Below are 13291 nucleotides of genomic sequence, written 5' to 3'. Positions count from 1 at the left end.
TAAAGTTTTTTTTATGAACTTAATGATCAGATATAAAGTTTTTTTTTTTTTTGAGAAGCTTGATAATTTAGAGAAAATAAAATTTTTATCACCAAACAATAAAAATTAAAATAATTTTAGCAATTAAAAACGCATCTAGAAACAATAAGAAATCGTAAAGTCAGACGACAACTTGTAATCTTATATTTTTATTTACAAATTGCACTTTCTTTTCTATACAAACTTTTAAAAAAACAGTGGCTAAAATTAATCTCTAACACAATTTTCAAAGAATGGCATGAATTAGACGTTTTTATATATTATTTTATTACTTTAATTCTAACTTCAATAGCATTAATTACCTAGAAACTCCAACTAAAAAAAATTTATTGCAAAAAGAGGCGGGGGTGATTGAAATTTCCATATAATAAACATTATATTGGATAATCCCTTATCGGTCACCGTTACTGCTCTTTAAAGGATCCGGGTTTAAGTCGTCGTTTACCCGACCCATTATATATGCCGGAATGTAATAAGTTTGTGAACAGTCGGGATATAAATCCGATCCTATCTTAATACGATCCCTTCGAAACCGGAACTTGGTCACGTGATGGAAGTAATTCCTACGCCGAGACGGGGAGATCTAAACCGTCGGAAATGTAAAAATCTATCGCTCCAAAAAGAGTTGATTCCATCTACCGCTACAAATTTGCCCAAGTTTGCGCTCGTCTTCCTCCGCGGCCCCCGAGATTTCGCCATCTCAATACTCCATAGATTGACAGAAGTAGAAGTAGAAGGTAAGAAGAGATCAAGACCGCGATCTGTGTAGAGAGATATGGCGACAGGACGACGAGAGACCCCTCCCTGCTCCAAGACCTACGGCTTTCCCATCTACTGCGCCGCCTGGGTTCCCCTCGCCCAGATCTCCGCCGCTGCGGCGGCGGAGAAGGTCGAGGAGGAGAAGAAAGAAGGCGATGCCGCAAGTGAAGGAGGAGGGGGAGGGGATTCCTCTGCGTCTACTGATAAAGGTGATCGCTTGCTGGTTGCGCTCGGAGGAGGCGGAGGAGAAGGGCGGAGTGGGGTTCCGAATGTGGTTGTAATCTCGCAGTTCGATGTCCCCTCTAGATCTCTCGCAGAGCAGCCGGTAGATGCTATCTTCTTTTTGTTTTCTCTGTTCTCCGAATTGGAATTTTGGAATCAAGTCTGGATTTTAAGGTCATCATATTGTTCCTGTTCAGGTGTTTAGGATGGAGACGGAACGTGATGTACCGTACAGGATGGCGGTTCATCCGGGAGGGGATGGAATTATATTTTCGTTTCCTAAGAGTTGCAGGTATTCTTCTCTTTCTGCATACACAGTGGAAATTTCTGGACAATGTTGACGAGATTTGCTTTAGTTGTGTGCCTTCCTTTTTTTTCTCTCTTTTCAGGGACTATTTGATCTTAAAATCTTAGGTGCGCTTAGGATTATTTCAGACTTTTAACTTTAAGAATGAATAACTAAATTTGTTAATTAACAATTGAGAAAAAAAAAAACATAATTGGTGGCATTTGATGCTACCAGTACTGTCTTTGGTGTCTGTTTTAGGTAGAACTAGAGCTTTGCCTTCCTGGAATAATTAAGATTTTGTCTCACACAATTCAAAATAAGAACTAATCAAATTTCAGGTTGCTAGCTGAGTCACTTGGAATCTCCTTACATGAATAAAGGCTGAGATAAACTTACTGCATATGAAGATGAATTTGATTCACATAAAATTGGTGTATCTGTGGAGCAATTTTATTTCATTACAGATGGATCAATTATGTAATCAATTTATCTACAAGAAATTCAATGAGAAACTTTAAGAGAAGAAAACAGATCCTATAAAATAATAAAGAAAGAAATTATCTGACAGCTTACTTAACTTTTTACATTATGGCATTGCAAAAGAATGAAGATCAGAAGATCACAAGGAAGCTCCAAATCATCTAGTTCAAGAAGGCAATTGATATCTTTGGCAAAATGCTGTTTTCTGTAACTTCAGTCTATTGGGAGGAAAAAGTCATTTGTTCATTTTCTTAAAATTCTTTAGTAGATTACTTATCCATTTGTAATATTCCTTTAGATGGTTTCAGTGGGACTTCTCACAGAGCAGGGGAACTCATAATCTGTCTCTGAGATCTTCTGGGGAGGCGTTGACACAGCTGAAAGATGTTGGGCAACAGTTGGCATTGTCCTTCGATGAAGAAGGTTCACTTCTTGCAACTGGTAGTGAGGTAAATAATATTATTTAGGGATGTTTCCTTTAGCACTAGTTCACTCTAAGAAATCATTTTCTTCTTTTGTATCTTAATTATGTGTGAAAAATGCTCAGGAAAGTTACACTTGTTTGATCGTTTTTCTCTTCAATGTTTTTATGTTAAATTTTCAGCAGATTCACATTCCATGTGCTGTTAATTGTTTTATCTTCTCTATCTCCATTAGAGTTATTAGTACTATTTGGTCATGCAAGATGACTTATAGTATTCAGTTACTGCCATATGTAGGATGGACATCTGAGGATCTTCAAATGGCCAAGTATGGAAAACATTCTGGAAGAAACTGTAGATAATACAACTCTGAAGGATTTAGATTTCAGGTAGATGACTAATAGTAATATATAAATCCAAGTTGATGTTGCAACAAGGTAAAACAATATTTCAGTGGGTGGAAAAATTTGTAGTTCATCTAAAGCTGCCAGAGCCTGGCCAACCAGTGAACAGGACCTTGTCCGGTTTTCTAGCTTGTTGCACTATCAGTATGGGATCTCTATGTACCAGCATTATTCTCACAGTGGGGCTTGTATATCTGAGTGGAACCATTTGTTTTCTCTGTTTGGAACATTTTTTGCAGCTCTGATGGAAAGTTTCTTGTATCACTAAGAAATAGCGGCCCTTGCCGGGTTTGGGATTTAATATCTTCAACTGTTAAAGCTAATCTTCCAAGAGAAGATGTAAGTACTGTCTTTGAACACTTATTTATCATTACTTCTAATTATCTCTTTAAAAATGTCTAAACTTTCTACGTTCCTAGGGAGAGATTTTTGGCTTCTGCAGATTTTCTCGAAGTGCCGACAATAGCCAGATCCTTTTTATCACTGCAATGCATGGTGATCTCCAGGACTTGAGGCAATTTGTCATTGATTCCTTTATGTAACTCTTCTGCCAGACTGAAGGTGTATGACATTATTTTGCAGGTGATCAAGGAAAAATTATCTCTTGGGATACTATCTCGTGGAACAGAGTCGGATCAAAGAGGATAGTCCGTGACCCAATATCTGCGTTCAATGTATCACCTGATGGTAAACACCTCGCAATGTAAGTGATCCAATGCATACCCATCATCAGAGAAGTTTTTGCTCTCTAAGTTATCCAAATGAATGCATTTTTATTGCGTAGCATGAGTCATCTGTTATTGTATTTCTACTTCTAAGTGAAGTAGAGTATTAATTGTTGTGGGCTACTGATATTGGTAATCTGGAAAGTATGACTCCTGACAAACTACAAAGCCTCAAATTTTGCCATCTGGTTTTGGTTGCATAAACCCCTATAGCAAGTTCAGGTCCATGTAGCGAGACATACCCTGCCATACTGAGGGCTAAAAGTAAAATATGCTTGAGATATCTTTTTTATTATATCATTTTCTTGATACTTATAAGTGACCATTAGTTAATTAGTCACCATGAGATTTGCTTGTTGGTTTTTGTTAACATGCTTCATTTTACTCATTAGGGTCAAAAAGGTTGAGAATCATCTTTTGTCAACTTTTAATACTTTAGTTTGAAGCAGAATTATCACTCAAATCTTCTATCTATTAGGCAATCCCACTTATTTAGCTTTTTTGCACAATCCTCAGAGGGACAATCGAGGGAACTATCACAATACTACGCACAGCAAATATGCAGGTGCAGATGACAGTGAAAAGAGCACACCTTGGTATTGTCACCGGAGTAGTGTTCTCCCAAGATTCGAGGTAATTTAAAACTAGCTGTATGACTGGATTCTCATACCAGTTAGAAGCTTAGCTTTGAGTTTATTACTTATGTGATCAGGGCCTTGATGTCTTCATCCTTTGACTCGACTGTGAGAGTGACAATACTTGAAAGCAAAAATAAGAATGGTATGCACAGTCTATATTCAGGGCTCTCTGTTAAGCACTTTCTTATTTCTTTGTCAATGACATGAGTTTCCTGTTTCTCCAGCAGGTTTTAGCTTGTGGATGGTTATTCTGATTATCATATTGGCCATGTTGGCATATTACATAAAGTTGAAGGCAGACCTTTAAGGTCTCTTGGCATCTTGGAAAAGAAATCTGCTTGTTCCGAATTATGGCAGCAGTGAAATGTAGTGATTTTTCCCCCTTTTCCAGTGCCAAGAGTATAAACAATCAGAATTTAAAATCTTCAATTTTGCCTCGTGGAAACAAAGAAACATTTTCATGATTGCTTACTTGTAAAAAAGCATGTTTGGCTGTGGTGTTGAGATGCTGCGGAAGGAACTTTCAGAATGTCAAACAGTGAGCCTGGTTACATCCAAATAGGAATGGCATACGATACATATTTTTATTTACTGTATTATGGTTGAACGTTCAATAAAGTGATATACATTTTGCCTGTGTAGTTGGTTGAGAATTATAGTCTCTTTTCTTCTTTTTTTCAACTATTTTTTGTGCTTTTGAGACTACATAATTGAGAATTGAGGCATTGTGTGTATAAGCAGCAGGTTTGATTATATAACAACTGAAGGGTCTCATGCTGGGTGCGTTCTGCCAAAGACAATATTGACAGCCTGAACAAAATTTATTTACATAGAAAGAAAAGCAGAGTTTATCTAAATTAATTAATTCCTTCCTGGACGACAGATCTTATATACGAGGCTACAGATTGCAGAACACAAGAAATGTTTTCATCTCTTCTGAAAATTCCCTTTTGCATTAACAGACCCAAAAGTCCCACTACTGTGTTATCACGCATTGTCAATGCTGCATCATAACATTATACCCAAATTTCGAGTTCAGATATAGACGAGATGCCATGAAGAATTCCGCCCATTCATCATTTATAAAGCTATATTATTCAATACTGTGCATTGTATATGACACAAGCAAGTCCAAGTCCGCCAGAACAGCATACAGGGTTCAAAAGGCACAGGCGGCCTCCACAACTCAAATCTAGGCACTTTTTATACAACGTTTTCTGTCTCATTTACTCATGCTACTGCATCAAACTACATAAACTCCAGTCGGCAACACCTTGGGGATTCTCCATTGCGTCTCTCAAATTCCTAGTATCATTTTTCCCTAGTGTTATTTTTTATCCATTCCAGATACTTGAGATTACCACCGTTGATGGGCAGTGCTATGACCTCAGGGACCCTGTAATATTGTCCGGATTAGACGTTACATCATTGAACTAATACAGTGTGCCTGATGTATTATTATAAAATGTTGAATCATAATGCAAGAGATTGGCTCCTGGAACATGGTGCTCAACATGTAAAAGGGAGCTTACTCATATTCATGGTTGGTTTTAACATGTTCTGTCAAAGCATCTAGAAGGGACTCCCTTGTCTTGATAATAAGTAATTCTTCAGAGTCTGTTTGTACCTGAAAAATAATAGGGCATTAATGTCATGCAAACCAACAAGACAAGATAAGTGGACTGATATTTATCAACAGCTTAGAATAGTCAATTTACAAATTGTAATTAATGTAATCTTAACAGGCTTTGATATATGATCCGACTCAAGCTTAGATATTTGTTTATCAACAGAAGTTAGTTACAGCTGGTTTTAGTTTCCATAATCTAGTTATTCACATGAAGAACTTTTTCTATTCTTGCCCAGTGTTTTTTGATTGTTAGACCATGATGTTTGATTGACTTAAAGTTTAGTGATGAAGCTACTTATGTCATCAAGTCTTAAGCAGCAGCCTGACAAATCACGTGTAGAATTTTAAATTCCCCTAAAAATCTCTCTATTAGAACTTCACCTTTCCATCCCACCAGTAAACAGATTCAATGCCTGCAACCAGAAAATGTAACCATATTTAGAAATTTTAAATTTAAACAACGATGAACATAATAAAAGCTTGTAGCTTAACTATAATTCCTTGCAGGACAATATCTGCTAAATTCATGACCTAGTTATTGTAAATGCTAAATTTATTAGCAAGCCCTGGAGTCAGGACTGTCCAAAAAGGTAAAATGAAAATAAGACAGCTGCTGAATCTAATCAATAGCAACACAAGAGTATATGTTGACAACAGAATTAGAAAGCATCTATCTAATATATGCCACTGGTAATCAAGCTGATAAGTCATACTAGAAGCAAATAGAACACCAAAACATCAACAATCACGATAGATAAGATCGTATACTACTGTTTGCATGCATAGACCATGAAGCAGATGCAAATGAGAACCATACCTGGCACTATATTGACGCATGCAGCAAGCCGTTCCGTAATGATACTTTCAGAAAGCTTCTTACCTGCATGGGAAAGTTAATGTTAGATAAGCCATAGAGCATCAGGTCAAATGAGCATCGTGGGACATATAATGTACGACATTAAATTATTTCCATTGAGCTTGAAAGGCAGATTGAAAATGGCAATTTCAGGTAAATGAAGTGGATGGTTGAGCACAGAGAAGTACAAAGATAGGACATAGAAAACTACAAGATCAAGAAGAAAAGGTTTTGGATTATCACCTAAGTGTGAGAAGATGCTGCAAGCCACTAAACTAGATCAATTAGTAGCTGCCCAATTTCATGCCTAATCACTCAGAATAATAGTGTTTATTTCTCCTTTCTTTTGGCCAAGCTCTTCTTGGTGTCTTCTTCCTCTGAGAAACATTTGACGATTCTCACTTTTCTATGCCACCTTAACATCCTCATCACAATCTTCTATCGCCAAAGGTAGCCAAATAAAGAGGCCACAGACAATGCTAGAACTCTCAAGCCAGTCACATCCTAATACTTTTTCTAGTACTAGATATCATCTGATGCTCTTATTCAGTCCACAACAAAAAAGAAGAAAGAAAATGCCTGTGGCACATGTAACAGTAACTGCATATTATTAGAGAGTAAACCTTAAACACTGACCTGCTTCTCTGTTTGGAACAGTAACATAAACTACAATAGATGGTACTGTGGTGGAAGCAGCCTCCATCCCAGCAGAGTGAAGCCCTTTGGCTGATGCCCGATTAACAAATCTTGATCTGTGCAATTTACAAGCACATAAACAGTAATTGATCAATTATAATTCCAACAAACACCAACTTTATTGTAGAAATTTCATCCTTTGATTACAATGTAAAGGTCACATTCTATGAGTCAACATATTCGAAAATTAATCCACTACAAAAGCCCTAAGAAAGATCATCGCAAACATAAATACGCCATAAAGTATCCAACCAACATTTGTGCAGAGATTCTCCTCGTTCACCACAATCTAAGACAAACCCAGCATTCCAAAACAGTTTGTAAGATCAAAACGACCAAGAAACGAATGGGTGTCTTCGTTAAATTGTCAACTGGAGAAGAGATTTCGAAGGGCTTTACCCAAGAAAAGAGAGACGGGGATGGGATTGAGAGCACCCCGTCTTGCAAGCGAGAGCGGTGAGAGTCCCGAGGCTGAGGACGCACAGCGCACCGACGAGATGAGAGCGGCGGCAGAGAGGTGGGAATTGAGAAGGAGGTTGGCGAGGAGGAGAGCTAGAAGAGATCGAGAATGCTCGGAAAAGACTTGGTAATGCCATTTTTAATCGAAAGGAGATGCCATGGGGGCTACGCCAGTTTGGTTCTGATTCCTACTTGCTTGGGCTTGCTTTGCTCCTGTACTGGAGGCTCGAGCACAAGATATGGGCTTGCTCGGCTCTTTCTCAATTCTCACCATTGGAGGCCCATCTGTCAGACCAATTTAAATTTTTTTTCTTTTTTTTTTGTCAGATTAATCATTGATGGCCTATTCCAATCCTCCAACCATTTTTTCTGAGAATTATATTTCACCACCACCTGTATTTTAGTCTATAAAAATTAATAAATTATGATAATACAGTTGGTCAAACATTTTTTTAAAGTTAAAACCGTTAATTTGGACCGAAAATCTAATGATTTTGTTTTTGGTCTTTAAGTATAAGAGTTCAAATATAATTATAGATCAGTAAATAATTTTGTACTAAAAAATAATATGAGGATAAAATATATCACTGGGTATTAATTCAAGCGAGCCGATAGCCCATCAACCATCCTATTCTTGAAAACTAATCAACGTTTTTTTTTTCTAAATAATAATGATAATCAACGGCTATCATATGATGGTTCAACGGTCGGATGATCCATTGCTTCAACCGCGCTGGTGAGAGCCTGAGTGGTTTGTTTTATTACCGCCAAGAAGTAAAGAAAAACAAACAGACTCAATTCTTATTCGCTCTCCTCCCCTCCTCTTCTCCGGTTCCTTCCTTCTTGCCGTTCTCTCCTCTTTCTTCCTCCTCCTTACCTTCATCATGCTGATCCTAGCAAGAAGGATCATAGCCTACCTCCAAAATGCCTGGAGACGTTTGCTTCATGTTCTCCGCCCGCCATCCGGCCGTGTCTCTGGCCCAATGCTCGTTGGGAAACAGAGGAATCAGGCGGGCAACTGTAACATCTACACGTTCTTCAGTGTCTCCGACGACAGCCTCGTCCCTAACGTCCGTGCGGTCCACATGAACGTCCTCAGAATCGTTGGCAGCTGCCGAGGTTGGCTGGCGATGTTCGATCCACGGAATCCAAGAGCTTCTCTGCTTCTCTGGAACCCTGTTTCCGACGACCGTATCTATCTACCAAGCCGATACAGTGGGCCGCACGGTCGAAAGATCAAATGGAAGGATCTCGAGAAGTTCGTCCTCTCCGACGACCCCGAGCCAACCGGTGAATGGGTCGCCGTCGCATATTTGACTGACAAGAATGATTTTCTTTTGGCATTCTATCGGAACGGCGACCCAGGTTGGACTATCTTGAGCATCTTGGAGCATAGTGATATTCTTGATATTGAATATTACAACGGAAGATTTTTCGTGGCAACCCCATTCGAGTTGTTCCGCTGCGATCTTGAGTTACCCATTCCAGCTTTGATTAAGATCGAACTAACCAATCAACCTGATTCTATGGACGAGAATAAGGATGGGAGTTTCCGCTCTGACGATGTGCATCTGGTGCGTTGCTCAGAAGATTTACTAGAAATCTTGCTGGTCAGAGAAAAAAACCAATATGTGAATCGATTTATCGAGGTATACAAATTGGAATGGGGGGAGTTCAAAGTGACATTAGTGAGACAGACAAGCGTGGATGTGGGTGAGTTTGCGTTTTTTGTGGGTAGCACTCACTCGTTCTCTCTTGCTGCACGCGACTGCCCATCGTGCAGGTCAGCCTCCGTATATATCAGTAACTACACCTACGAAAGAAATTGGCTATGGGTCATTGATCTGTATCATGAGAGCAATCTTTCTGGACCAATGGAGTGCCCTGATGGTCTGCTTGGAACTGAATGGAGACCAACTTGTTGGATTTCTCCTGGACGAGCTGTGATGAAGTAAGTAATTTAATCTCGTGTATCCCTCCATTGATCTAATGTTTGTATCCATTGTTGCCCAGAATAATGATAGAGATTAACTACATCTGTTCTATTTTATTTTATTTCTAACTCTGTTACTGTTGGTGACAACAAATGTGCAGTACGGTGGAAGGATGAACATACTTGGGCATGTGTATCAGCATAATACTCAGCTTTGAGCCTTAAGAATGTAAGTGAAAATTGGCATCTCCTCCTGACTGATACAAGTTTATAATATTTTCCTTCCATGTATAGAACTGTATACTGCTGCAGTGTCTTTGAAACCTGGGATGATGGCACGTTTAGTTTAATTACTTCTCCTTTCCTTCTTTCATATTTCACTATAATTGCACATTTTACCTATTAATTAGTTTAAAGTGACACTTCAATCAATACATCACGGTGTCTTAGTCTTTCATATCCCTTAGTTTTTTATCATCTTATAAATTTATGATAGCCTTGTTCAGCTCAAGTCTTCCTATCTCTTAAAATTTAGAGAATAATAATTTTTATCTTTATATTTTATATTCTCCTTCTAGTTTTTAGGTTGAAATATACAAAGATGAATATGACAGAATTTAAATTAAATAACTTTAATACTATATTAATTTATATTCTAAAATTTTAAGTTTTTAAATAACAAGAACTTTTATATTTTATATTCTAACATTATTGTGCCTCATTCACAATATAGCATCTGGTTTCATCAACATGTGTACTTCAAAAAATGCCCTCTTCGTATTTATGCTTCGTTAACTTCGGCACGACTTTACTTCAGACAATGTTTTACATCATAAGATGCCATCAAATTAAAACAGTATTCTAGCAATTGATTGAAGATTGTTTCATCTGGAATATTACAAAGATTTCCAAATCAACTCTATCTTTTATCAGCTCCAGAAACATAAGAATGAATTCTTCCAACAAACCATGTTTCACAACTACGGTTAAGATCGATCCCGACCCGCGAATATATATATATACATAGATAGATAGTTCTATGTGGCATTCCAACAAACACTAGGCGAGCAACCTCAACACCGGAGCATCTACCCTAACATGACAATAGCCTCGTTTGCATGAACTCACGATGATCCTTTTGAGCTTGGGGGAGATCCTTGTCCTTGTCTTTTGGTGTAGGTGGAGAGGTGTTCGATTCTTGTTGCCCCTGCATTAGTAGTGCAACCTGAGTCTAATTGCCAAGAAGAAGGTGATGGAGTGCTTTTAATTTGGGAGATTTAATATAACTTTTAGCCCCCTTATTTAATGAAAAGAATTATATATGCATTGATTACCACAAAGTAGTCGATGGGCAAGATGAAGAAGTTGGACCCAACGAGATCGGTATACGTGAGTGAGTACATCGTCTTCGCTATACTTTCTCATGTACCCACCAAGTCTGTCTTAAGATTTAAGACGGTGTGCCAATCCCTGATCTCCGACCCCCTCCTTCGCCCTTGTGCACTGCTCTCGTTGCCAGCCTCACGATCCCGTCGGCCGCTTGGTCGACTCTACCAGTTTGAATTCGTACGCTACCGCAGACGTCTCCTTATTTCAGGGTCGTGGCCTCCGCCAATGGACTCGTACGTCTCCACCGCGAAGAAGACGAACCCGGCGACGTCGCGATGGTATGTCGTACCCAACATTCAAACGCCTCCATTGGTGCCGTCCTCCTATACGACCCAGCTAAATCTCAGCATTACAAGCTGATCTACGTCATGATTAACCCCAGGAGTGAGCGATCCCAATACCTTTTTCGTTATGAATTGGATGCCATACGCTTCTATATATTCTCTTCTCAGACTTCTTCGCCTTCTTTCCGATCTATCATACTCTCGTCTCAGGTTCTTTCTTCTACAATCGTTTCCGCTTCCGAAGCCTCCCCCGAGGCAGCAACTGCTGGCACGATGACGGTGAATACAGCCGTGGTGATTGCAGTGTCTTCCCCCATGCCATTACCTTGAAACCTACAAAGATTGATCTCGAAAGTCGACTTCGGATTTACCTTTTTCGTGTTGGAGTCCATTTATTATTCAAGCCTTAATCGGATCTAGTTTTTAGAGTTCATTTTTTTTCATAGAGATTTTATTTGTTAGAGCTTTGTTTTGCATTGGTTAGCATATGTATTAGAGTTTTGTGTTAGGGGAATGCAATTCTTATTCAGTAAAGTTTTTATTTTTCCTAAGAGATTTGTTTTTAATTTACAATCATGTGTTCCAACTGTTAATGTAATTAAGGAGAAAGTATGTAGATGTAACAACACATATTCTATTCAATTTAAACTTGATCTTCTACAATATGTGTGTATATTAATCTTTGGTCAGATTAATTCTTGTAATATCTATGTGAATATCTTCTCTAGTCATATTTTAAGAGATACTTGTGACTGATGAGAGCATTACGTAGAAGTATAAACAATTACAATCACATAGATTTACGTGCATTGTCGCCACTGATGAATCACAACTATCGTTATATATATCATGGTCAATGTAAGGAAGCAAATGCATGTTGAAATTCTAGTATCTTATGGGAAACTTGAATTAATGCCATCCATGATTGGTTGATGAGTACGGAAGGTTGATTTAATTAGTATAATTTAAAGTGAGCATTGTTCGATTCAGTGGGTAAGCACGTGAACAGTGAAAAATACCTAACATCATATTATTTTTAGCTATATTAGAAATAAAGCTCTCTATCTTAAAGTCTTTTAATTTTCTAATTGGTAGAAATATACTTTTTATTATTAAATTATAATTTTAAATTTTTTTACTGATTTAGTCTTACCAAATTCTAAAAAGGCTGTTATGCATCACCTATATAATTAAAAAATATCGCATATGTAAAATGTACGCTAAATTTTTAATAATATGCGCATCGAGATTTGAAAAAAAATATTACACATCGCTTATAAAAGCTCTAATTAAAAAAAAATATCACACATCATTTTCTAATTTTCATGTGCATATCGAAATTTTTTTAAAAAAAATTATATATCACTTATGTAATTTATATGTATCGCTTATGCAAAATGTATACTCTAATTTTTAACAATGTGCACATTGAGATTAAAATGATTGAGTTGGATTAGAGAAAAGATAACTTAGTCTAAATTAGTAAAAAATACCTAAATTTATAATTGATAATAGGGAGGCTTATTTTTGACAATTAAAAAATCGAATAACTTTTTACTACAAATCACCCGAACTAGAAGCTTATATTTGAGAAAATACCCACCCAGTACCCTACTATTTGATAGATAGATAGATAGATAGATATAATTTAGATATAATTTAATTTAGCTATCAAATTAACTTAACTATAGAACCAAATTAAATTCTAAAATAATTTGAAGATAAACCAAATATACCAATTTCTAACAAAATATGATCAAATTAAGATTTTAAAAAATAGCAAAGTAGTATCCGATGTTGAATATCATGAGAACAACGGATTCAAAGTTACTATTGTTTAACCTCAAAAATCATATGAGACAAGGGTAATATAGAGAATACCAAAATATTATTCTAAATAGATATAATGTTATAATTTTTATTCTATTCAGTAAGGTGCTTATTAAATTAAACTTAACTGAATGCGTCTCAACATTTTTTAGCTAATTAGAAGCTTTATTTATAAATAATAAAAAGAGGGCTTTATTTGTAATATAGTCAAAACATAGGATATTATTTGTAAATGT

The 13291-nt window shown here is 37.1% G+C and overlaps 2 protein-coding genes and 1 long non-coding RNA gene across 4 annotated transcripts; 1 reads left to right on the top strand and 2 right to left on the bottom strand.

Moving 5' to 3' along the window:
• The first annotated feature begins 580 nt into the window (after positions 1 to 580).
• Positions 581 to 4619, top strand: LOC140793617 (SEC12-like protein 2). Of its 2 annotated transcripts, none has more exons than XM_073145209.1 (10): positions 581 to 1123; positions 1218 to 1312; positions 2088 to 2238; positions 2509 to 2600; positions 2855 to 2954; positions 3035 to 3110; positions 3198 to 3318; positions 3857 to 3973; positions 4053 to 4120; positions 4206 to 4619. In XM_073145209.1, exons 1-10 carry the CDS (start codon positions 815 to 817, stop codon positions 4283 to 4285), a joined length of 1209 nt encoding a protein of 402 aa, XP_073001310.1. In that variant the 5' UTR covers positions 581 to 814; the 3' UTR covers positions 4286 to 4619. The 2 variants fall into 2 exon arrangements, with proteins under 2 accessions (XP_073001310.1, XP_073001302.1); XM_073145201.1 differs by having other exon boundaries at positions 4203 to 4619.
• Positions 4620 to 5029: 410 nt separating this feature from the next.
• LOC140780596 (protein CutA 1, chloroplastic) lies at positions 5030 to 7847 on the bottom strand. The gene is made up of 6 exons (XM_073126248.1): positions 7560 to 7847; positions 7101 to 7216; positions 6426 to 6488; positions 5990 to 6021; positions 5511 to 5605; positions 5030 to 5374 (listed from the first exon to the last, which is right to left on the bottom strand). Exons 1-6 carry the CDS (start codon positions 7754 to 7756, stop codon positions 5290 to 5292), a joined length of 588 nt encoding a protein of 195 aa, XP_072982349.1. The 5' UTR covers positions 7757 to 7847; the 3' UTR covers positions 5030 to 5289.
• Positions 7848 to 10390: 2543 nt separating this feature from the next.
• On the bottom strand, positions 10391 to 11473 carry LOC140800224 (uncharacterized). Its single transcript, XR_012111151.1, has 3 exons — positions 11343 to 11473; positions 10887 to 11264; positions 10391 to 10759 (listed from the first exon to the last, which is right to left on the bottom strand). It is a non-coding gene; the product is annotated as an uncharacterized lncRNA (long non-coding RNA).
• Between the last annotated feature and the right edge of the window lie 1818 nt (positions 11474 to 13291).

The sequence above is a fragment of the Typha latifolia genome, chromosome 1 (assembly GCF_019914945.1).
Source record: "Typha latifolia isolate L0001 chromosome 1, TyphaL0001v2, whole genome shotgun sequence".
Lineage (NCBI taxonomy): Eukaryota > Viridiplantae > Streptophyta > Magnoliopsida > Poales > Typhaceae > Typha > Typha latifolia.
Note: the sequence above shows the minus strand (reverse complement) of the source record. Positions and strands in the feature narration are given on the sequence as shown.

Excerpts from the sequence above, each read along its gene's own strand:
- LOC140793617 (XM_073145201.1), top strand. The coding sequence starts at position 815 with ATGGCGACAGGACGACGAGAGACCCCTCCCTGCTCCAAGACCTACGGC. Across the intron at positions 2,239-2,508 it reads TTCTTGCAACTGGTAGTGAG|GATGGACATCTGAGGATCTT; the intron begins GTAAATAATATT and ends TGCCATATGTAG. Across the intron at positions 4,121-4,202 it reads TGAAAGCAAAAATAAGAATG|CAGGTTTTAGCTTGTGGATG; the intron begins GTATGCACAGTC and ends CTGTTTCTCCAG.
- LOC140780596 (XM_073126248.1), bottom strand. The coding sequence starts at position 7,756 with ATGGCATTACCAAGTCTTTTCCGAGCATTCTCGATCTCTTCTAGCTCT. Across the intron at positions 7,217-7,559 it reads CCCCGTCTCTCTTTTCTTGG|ATCAAGATTTGTTAATCGGG; the intron begins GTAAAGCCCTTC and ends TAAATTGCACAG. Across the intron at positions 6,022-6,425 it reads ATGCGTCAATATAGTGCCAG|GCATTGAATCTGTTTACTGG; the intron begins GTATGGTTCTCA and ends TTCTGGTTGCAG.